Source organism: Oncorhynchus mykiss, chromosome 9, assembly GCF_013265735.2.
Source record: "Oncorhynchus mykiss isolate Arlee chromosome 9, USDA_OmykA_1.1, whole genome shotgun sequence".
Lineage (NCBI taxonomy): Eukaryota > Metazoa > Chordata > Actinopteri > Salmoniformes > Salmonidae > Oncorhynchus > Oncorhynchus mykiss.
Window position 1 is genome coordinate 2,984,450 of NC_048573.1, and position 9,499 is coordinate 2,993,948.

General features: G+C 43.7%; 1 protein-coding gene across 1 annotated transcript in view; it reads right to left on the reverse strand.

The window, feature by feature from the left end:
• Positions 1 to 2,361: 2,361 nt before the first annotated feature.
• LOC110531341 (coronin-2A-like) overlaps positions 2,362 to 9,499 on the reverse strand; it is a 17,384-nt gene continuing 10,246 nt past the window's right edge. The window contains exons 4-11 of the mRNA XM_036989228.1: positions 8,692 to 8,871; positions 8,003 to 8,119; positions 7,804 to 7,908; positions 5,125 to 5,221; positions 4,413 to 4,525; positions 3,290 to 3,383; positions 2,850 to 3,136; positions 2,362 to 2,478 (exon numbers count right to left, since the gene is read on the reverse strand). Coding sequence (XP_036845123.1) covers positions 2,380 to 2,478; positions 2,850 to 3,136; positions 3,290 to 3,383; positions 4,413 to 4,525; positions 5,125 to 5,221; positions 7,804 to 7,908; positions 8,003 to 8,119; positions 8,692 to 8,871 — 1,092 coding nt within the window. The 3' untranslated portion in view covers positions 2,362 to 2,379. The remainder of the gene's footprint in view (positions 2,479 to 2,849; positions 3,137 to 3,289; positions 3,384 to 4,412; positions 4,526 to 5,124; positions 5,222 to 7,803; positions 7,909 to 8,002; positions 8,120 to 8,691; positions 8,872 to 9,499) is intronic.

Below are 9,499 nucleotides of genomic sequence, written 5' to 3' on the forward strand. Positions count from 1 at the left end.
ATCAACGCCTTTCTTTAAAATCAATACACAAGTATATATTTTGAAACCTGCATATTTAGTTAATATTGCCTGCCAACATTAATTTCTTTTAACTAGGGAAATTGTGTCACTGCTCTTGCGTTTTGTGCAAGCAGAGTCAGGGTATATGCAGCAGTTTGGGCCGCCTGGCTCGTTGGGAATTGTGGGAAGTCCATTTATTCCTAACACAGACCGTCATTAATATGCCAGAATTGTACATAATTATGACATAACATTGAAGGTTATGCAATGTAACAGGAATATTTAGACTGATGGATGCCACCTGTTAGATAAAATACGTAACGGTTCCGTATTTCACTGAAAGAATAAACGTTTTGTTTTCAAAATGATAGTTTCCGGATTCGACCATATTAATGACCAAATGCTCGTATTTCTGTGTGTTATTATGTTCTAATTAAGTCTATGATGTGATAGAGCAGTCTGACTGAGCGATGGTAGGCAGCAGCAGGCTCGTAAGCATTCATTCAAACAGCACTTTCGTGCGTTTGCCAGCAGCTCTTTGTGCTTCAAGCCTGTTTCAAGCCTATCAACTCCCGAGATTAGGCCGATGTGAAATGGCTAGCTAGTTAGCGGGGTGCACGCTAATAGCGTTTCAAACGTCACTCGCTCTGAGACTTGGAGTAGTTGTTCCCTTTGCTCTGCAAACTTGAAGTAGGCCGCGGCTTTTGTGGAGCGATGGGTAACGCTGCTTCGAGTGTGGCTGTTGTCGATGTGTTCCTGGTTCGAGCCCAGGTAGGGGCGAGGAGAGGGACGGAAGCTATACTGTTACACTGGCAATACTAAAGTGCCTATAAGAACATCCAATAGTCAAAGGTAAATGAATACAAATGGTTTAGAGGGAAATAGTCCTATAATTCCTATATTAATTACAACCTAAAACCTCTTACCTGGGAATATTGAAGACTCATGTTAAAAGGAACCACCAGCTTTCATATGTTCTCATGTTCTGAGCAAGGAACTGAAACGTTAGCTTTCTCACATGGCACATATTGCACTTTTACTTTCTTCTCCAACACTTTGTTTTTGCAGTATTTAAAACAAATTGAACATGTTTCATTATTCATTTGAGGCTAAATACATTTTATTGATGTATTTTTTAAGTTAAAATAAGTGTTCATTCAGTATTGTTGTAATTGTCATTATTACAAATACATTTTAAAAATCTGCCAATTAATCAGCATCTGCTTTTTTTGGTCCTCCAATAATCGGTTTCGGCGTTGAAAAATCATAATCGGTCGACCTCTAGACCACACACACACACACAAATCAGACCAGATACACACACCAGACCACACACACACTGAGTGTACAAAACATTAAGAACACCTGCTCTTTCCATGACACAGACTGACCAGGTGAAAGCTATGATCCCTTATTGATGTCACTTGTTAAATCCACTTCAATCAGTGTAGATGAAGGGGAGGAGACAGGTTAAAGAAGGATTTTTAAGCCTTGAGACAATTGAGACATGGATTGTCTATGTATGCCATTCAGAGGGTAAATGGGCAAAAACAAAATATTGAAGTGCCTTTGAACAGGGTATGGTAGTAGGTGCCAGGTGCACCGGTTTGTGTCAAGAACTGCAACGCTGCTGGGTTTTTCACGCTCAACAGTTTCCCGTTTGTATCAAGAATGGTCCACCACCCCAAAGGACATCCAGCCCACTTGGTACAATGTGGGAAGCATTGGAGTCAACATGGACCAGCATCCCTGCGGAACGCTTACGACACCTTGTAGAGTCCATGCCTCGACCAATTGAGGCTGTTCTGAGGGCAAAAGGGGGAGGTGCAACTCCATATTAGGAAGGTGTTCTTAATGTTTAGAACACTCAGAATTCAGCGAATTGAGGCTGTTCTGAGGAGAAAAGGGGGAGGTGCAACTCCATATTAGGAAGGTGTTCTTAATGTTTAGAACACTCAGAATTCAGCGAATTGAGGCTGTTCTGAGGAGAAAAGGGGGAGGTGCAACTCCATATTAGGAAGGTGTTCTTAATGTTTAGAACACTCAGAATTCAGCGAATTGAGGCTGTTCTGAGGAGAAAAGGGGGAGGTGCAACTCCATATTAGGAAGGTGTTCTTAATGTTTAGAACACTCAGAATTCAGCGAATTGAGGCTGTTCTGAGGAGAAAAGGGGGAGGTGCAACTCCATATTAGGAAGGTGTTCTTAATGTTTAGAACACTCAGAATTCAGCGAATTGAAGCTGTTCTGAGGAGAAAAGGGGGAGGTGCAACTCCATATTAGGAAGGTGTTCTTAATGTTTAGAACACTCAGAATTCAGCGAATTGAAGCTGTTCTGAGGAGAAAAGGGGGAGGTGCAACTCCATATTAGGAAGGTGTTCTTAATGTTTAGAACACTCAGTATATACAACCTTTTTCTGGTTGAGCTGGTCTCTCAGTCCCCTGATCTCCTCTTGTTGTCTGTAGAATGCCTGAAGGAGCTGTAACACACAGAAACACACTCTGAAACACACTCTGAAACACACTCTGAAACACACACTCTGAAACACACTCCGAAACACACTCCGAAACACACTCCGAAACACACTCCGAAACACACTCTGAAACACACACTCTGAAACACACTCCGAAACACACTCCGAAACACACTCCGAAACACACTCCGAAACACACTCTGAAACACACTCCGAAACACACTGTGAAACACTTTTGAAACACACCGAAACAAACTCAGAAACAAACTCAGAAACAAACTCCGAAACACCGTCTGAACCAGAGCAAAATCAGATTTAGAGTTTTTTTCTAAAGACACATTTGGAGGTAGGCCTTCATGACAGCCTATCCCACTCACCTCACTCTCTGTCCTGGGAGGAGGGCACTCTGAGGGCTCACAACAGTGGGGAGTGTAGGCCCAACCCGGAGCCTGGGTCTCGTCTGGCTGCCAGCCCGACAGATCAGCCACTTCCCTGGGGTACTTGGCATCCTGGTAGGCCAGCTGCTCCTGGAGGAAGGCCTGCTCCGTGGACCCTGTCTCTCCTGGTCCCCCACTCTGGAAGCTGCTCAGCCCCCTCCTTGGTAGGGTCTCAGGGTAGGGGTTGGCTATCCTACTGCCAGGTTTCAGACACATCAGCACCGGGCCTGTTGTGGTGGAACAATGGTTTAAGGTGTGTCCCAAATGGCACCCTTTTCCCTCTATTGAGTCCAAACTGGTTTGCCAGTTTCCCTATTATACAGGCCTTTCTATGCAACTGAGAGCCATAGTCGCCCATCTTGGCTCCCAGTTACACTGACCTCTATTGATCCCTGAGAGCCACTGCTGAGCCGTCAGTGCCGCCTCATTGCCTGCTGTCATGGGGAAGATGTCATCCTGGAAGGTCTTTGGGGACTGGAGAGAGGACAGTTGAGTGAGCTCTCTCTCTTTCCCTCTCCCCTTCCCGCTCTCTCTATCTCTCTTCATCTCCTCTGCCTCGCTCTCTTCCTCTCTCCCCTTCCCGCTCTCTCTCTCTCTTTATCTCCTTCTCTCTCTCTCTTTCTCTCTCCCCTTCCCACTCTCTCTATCTCTCTTTATCTCCCTCTCTCTCTCTCTCTCTCTCTCTTTTTCTCTCCCCTTCCCGCTCTCTCTATATCTCCTTCTGTCTCTCTCTTTCTCTCTCCCCTTCCCGCTCTCTCTATCTCTTTATGTCCTTCCCGCTCTCTCTCTCTCTTTATCTCCTTCTCTCTCTCTCTCTCTCTCCCCTTCCCACTCTCTCTATCTCTCTTTATCTCCCTCTCTCTCTCTCTCTCTCTCTTTCTTTCTCTCTCCCCTTCCCGCTCTCTCTATATCTCCTTCTCTCTCTCTCTTTCTCTCTCCCCTTCCCACTCTCTCTATCTCTCTTTATCTCTCTCTCTCTCTCTCTCTTTCTCTCTCCCCTTCCCGCTCTCTCTATCTCTTTATGTCCTTCCCGCTCTCTCTCTCTCTCTCTCTCTTTATCTCCTCTACCTCGCTCGCTTTCTCCCTCTCTTTCCCTCTCCCCTTCCCGCTCTCTCTCTCTTTATCTCCTCTGCCTCGCTCTCTTCCTCTCTCCCCTTCCCGCTCTCTCTCTATCTCCTCTACCTCGCTTTCTCCCTCTCTCTTTCCCTCTCCCCTTCCCGCTCTCTCTCTCTCTCTCTCTTTATCTCCTCTACCTCACTCGCTTTCTCCCTCTCTCTTCCTCTCTCCCCTTCCCGCTCTCTCTCTATCTCCTTCTCTACCTCGCTCTCTTCCTCTGAAAACTCAAATTGCTTTATTGGCATGACAAACATTGAGTAAATATTGCCAAAGCTCCGATGTCACAGCTGCACTAAGTCCTATACATTGAAATACATAAAAAATATGTCCTTAATTGTCACTAGACGGTAGAACCGGTGTCCACGAAGATGTTGTGTGTAATTCTACCCTGCGAGGGACGATCATGGAGAGCGGTTCGACCAGGTCCTTAACGGTCACCAAGCGGTAGAACCGGAACACCTCACAGGAACTCACGTCCAGACCGCGCTTAGGCATGACCCCTGGAGAGGTCAGAGTTCACAAGGTCAGAGGTGAACACAACGGTGTTCCCTATGTCAGTTCACAAGTATATATTTTTTTAATCTGAATCACAGAACAGGTTATTGATTATTGATTAGGTATAATGTATCCATAGAACAGCACAAACAGTCAAACTCTCCATGTGCATCTTGACAACGGATGAATGGACAGAAGCCCATTAACAACTAAACATATCTGTTTATAAAGTCCATACACAGCCTATACACAGTCCGTGTATTGTGTGTGTGTGTGTGTATTGTGTGTGTGTGTGTGTATTGTGTGTGTGTATATGTGTGTGTATTGTGTGTATGTGTGTGTGTGTGTGTGTGTGTGTGTGTGTGTGTGTGTGTGTGTGTGTATGTGTGTGTATTGTGTGTATGTGTGTGTGTGTGTGTTCCAGGGTGATGGTAACATTAGGTCTGTGTGTGTGTGTGTGCTTCCCCAATCCTTTCCGAAGCAGTATTGTGTGTGTGTGTGTGTGTGTGTGTGTGTGTGTGTGTGTGTGTGTGTGTGTGTGTGTGTGTGTGTGTGTGTGTGTGTGTGTGTGTGTGTGTGTGTGTGTGTGTGTGTGTGTTCTTACCCAATCCTTTCTGAGGCAGTAGGGAGTAATACTCAGTGAGGAAGTGAACGTAGGGCTTCTCAGAACTGATCTCATAATACCGGATGTTACCATCACCCTGGAACACACACACACACACACACACAGACCTAATGTAACCATCAAATCAAATTGTGTTTGTCACATGCCCCGAATACAACAGACCTCACAGTGAAATGCTGAATACAACAGGTGGAGTAGACCTCACAGTGAAATGCTGAATACAACAGGTGTAGTTAGACCTCACAGTGAAATGCTGAATACAACAGGTGTAGTTAGACCTCACAGTGAAATGCTGAATACAACAGGTGTAGTAGACCTTACAGTGAAATGCTGAATACAACAGGTGTAGTTAGACCTCACAGTGAAATGCTGAATACAACAGATGTAGTAGACCTTACAGTGAAATGCTGAATACAACAGGTGTAGTAGACCTTACAGTGAAATGCTGAATACAACAGATGTAGTAGACCTTACAGTGAAATGCTGAATACAACAGATGTAGTAGACCTTACAGTGAAATGCTTAATACAACAGGTGTAGTAGACCTCACAGTGAAATGCTGAATACAACAGGTGGAGTAGACCTCACAGTGAAATGCTGAATACAACAGTGAAATGCTGAATACAACAGGTGTAGTAGACCTTACAGTGAAATGCTGAATACAACAGATGTAGTAGACCTTACAGTGAAATACTGAATACAACAGGTGTAGTAGACCTCACAGTGAAATGCTGAATACAACAGGTGTAGTAGACCTCACAGTGAAATGATGAATACAACAGGTGTAGTAGACCTCACAGTGAAATGCTGAATACAACAGGTGTAGTAGACCTTACAGTGAAATGCTGAATACAACAGGTGTAGTAGACCTCACAGTGAAATGCTGAATACAACAGCTGTAGTAGACCTCACAGTGAAATGCTGAATACAACAGGTGTAGTAGACCTCACAGTGAAATGCTGAATACAACAGGTGTAGTAGACCTTACAGTGAAATGCTGAATACAACAGGTGTAGTAGACCTCACAGTGAAATGATGAATACAACAGGTGTAGTAGACCTTACAGTGAAATGCTGAATACAACAGGTGTAGTAGACCTCACAGTGAAATGCTGAATACAACAGGTGTAGTAGACCTTACAGTGAAATGCTGAATACAACAGGTGTAGTAGACCTCACAGTGAAATGATGAATAGAACAGGTGTAGTAGACCTTACAGTGAAATGCTGAATACAACAGGTGTAGTAGACCTCACAGTGAAATGCTGAATACAACAGGTGTAGTAGACCTCACAGTGAAATGATGAATACAACAGGTGTAGTAGACCTTACAGTGAAATGCTGAATACAACAGGTGTAGTAGACCAGTGAAATGCTGAATACAACAGGTGTAGTAGACCTCACAGTGAAATGCTGAATACAACAGGTGTAGTAGACCTTACAGTGAAATGCTGAATACAACAGGTGTAGTAGACCTCACAGTGAAATGCTGAATACAACAGGTGTAGTAGACCTTACAGTGAAATGCTGAATCCAACAGGTGTAGTAGACCTTACAGTGAAATGCTGAATACAACAGGTGTAGTAGACCTTACAGTGAAATGCTGAAGAGTGATTGATCAGTATTGATTACCTTGCCAGTTAGAGGATGTGTTTATCAGGGTCGTAGCAGAGTGATTGATCAGTATTGATTACCTTGCCAGCCAGGTAGAGGATGTGTGTATCAGGGTCGTAGCAGAGTGATTGATCAGTATTGATTACCTTGCCGGCCAGGTAGAGGATGTGTGTATCAGGGTCATAGCAAAGTGATTGATCAGTATTGATTACCTTGCCAGCCAGGTAGAGAATGTGTGTATCAGGGTCGTAGCAGAGTGATTGATCAGTATTGATTACCTTGCCAGGTAGAGGATGTGTTTATCAGGGTCGTAGCAGAGTGATTGATCAGTATTGATTACCTTGCCAGGTAGAGGATGTGTGTATCAGGGTCGTAGCAGAGTGAATGATCAGTATTGATTACCTTGCCTGCCAGGTAGAGGATGTGTGTATCAGGGTCGTAGCAGAGTGATTGATCAGTATTGATTACCTTGCCAGCCAGGTAGAGGATGTGTGTATCAGGGTCGTAGCAGAGTGATTGATCAGTATTGATTACCTTGCCAGGTAGAGGATGTGTGTATCAGGGTCGTAGCAGAGTGATGGATCAGTATTGATTACCTTGCCAGCCAGGTAGAGGATGTGTATATCAGGGTCGTAGCAGAGTGATTGATCAGTATTGATTACCTTGCCAGCCAGGTAGAGGATGTGTGTATCAGGGTCGTAGCAGAGTGATTGATCAGTATTGATTACCTTGCCAGCCAGGTAGAGGATGTGTGTATCAGGGTCGTAGCAGAGTGATTGATCAGTATTGATTACCTTGCCAGGTAGAGGATGTGTGTATCAGGGTCGTAGCAGAGTGATGGATCAGTATTGATTACCTTGCCAGCCAGATAGAGGATGTGTGTATCAGGGTCGTAGCAGAGGGATTGATCAGTATTGATTACCTTGCCAGGTAGAGGATGTGTGTATCAGGGTCGTAGCAGAGTGATTGATCAGTATTGATTACCTTGCCAGGTAGAGGATGTGTGTATCAGGGTCGTAGCAGAGTGATTGATCAGTATTGATTACCTTGCCAGCCAGGTAGAGGATGTGTGTATCAGGGTCGTAGAATGGGAAGAGTACTCCTGCACCTCCATCCACCTCCTCCTCCGACAGCGGCTCTGACAGATCATCCTACATGTCAGAGATAAAACATTGAGTGTGTGTGTGTGTGTGTGTGTGTGTGTGTGTGTGTGTGTGTCTCTCTCTCTCTCTCTCTCTCTCTCACCGGATCCCATAATGTGATCTGTCTTTGGTTCCATGGTGAGCTGCCAGTAGAAAACAGCATGTTCTGGTCTCCTATAAACACCACCTTATTGGCCCTGTGGAGTTTACTGCTGGAGACCTACACACACACACACACACACACACTCACACAGACACACACACACACACACACACACACACACACACACACGAGTAATAATGTTAAAGACTGGACCCTCTTTCCAACTCAATAATTTACTGTAATGTTGGTAAATTACTGTAATGTTGGTAAATTACTGTAATGTTGGTAAATTACCTTGACGTTGGTAAATTACTGTAATGTTGGTAAATTACCGTGACGTTGGTAAATTACTGTAATGTTGGTAAATTACTGTAATGTTGGTAAATTACCGTGACGTTGGTAAATCACTGTAATGTTGGTAAATTACCGTGACATTGGTAAATTACTGTAATGTTGGTAAATTACTGTAATGTTGGTAAATTACTGTAATGTTAGTAAATTACCGTGACGTTGGTAAATTACTGTAATGTTGGTAAATTACCAGGACGTTGGTAAATTACTGTAATGTTGGTAAATTACTGTAATGTTGGTAAATTACTGTAATGTTGGTAAATTACTGTAATGTTGGTAAATTACCGGGACGTTGGTAAATTACCGGGACTTTGACCAGCCCCCACACCCAGACAGACCTGTATGAGGCGTCCAGTACGTGGGTCCATGACTCTGATCTTCTTGTCCAGGCTGGTGGTAGCTAGAGAGCTGCCGTCATTGTTGAAGGACATGGAGAGAACCAGCTCAGTGTGAAGAGAAATAACACATACTGGGTTCCTCAGCACTGAGTCACACACTGACACATCCCAGACCATCACCTGTAGGGGAGAGGGAGAGACAGAGAGAGAGAAAGAGGAAAGAGACAGAGAGAGAGAAAGGAGAGTTTTGATAAACTCCCATATCTACTGGGTGAAATTCCACAGTGTGCCATCACAGCAGCAAGATTTGTGATCTGTTGCCACGAGAAAAGGGCAACCAGTGAAGAACACACACCATTGTAAATACAACCCATATTTATGCTTATTTATTTTATCTTGTGTCCTTTAACCATTTGTACATTGTTAAAACACTGTATATATATAATATGACATTTGTAATGTCTTTATTGTTTTGAAACTTCTGTATGTGTAATGTTTACTGTTAATTTTTGTTGTTTTTCACTTTATATATTCACTTTATATATTATCTACCTCACTTACTTTGGCAATGTTAACACATGTTTCCCATACCAATAAAGCCCCTTGAATTGAATTGAAATTGAGAGACAGAGAGAGAGAAAAAGGAGAGGAGAGAGGGAAAATGAGAGAGAACAGACAGCGAGACAGTATGTGTGTGTTTGTCTTTTCAGACAGTGTGTGTGTGTGTTTGTCTTTTCAGACAGTGTGTGTGTGTGTGTTTGTCTTTTCAGACAGTTTGTGTTTGTCTTTTCAGATGGTGTGTGTGTAT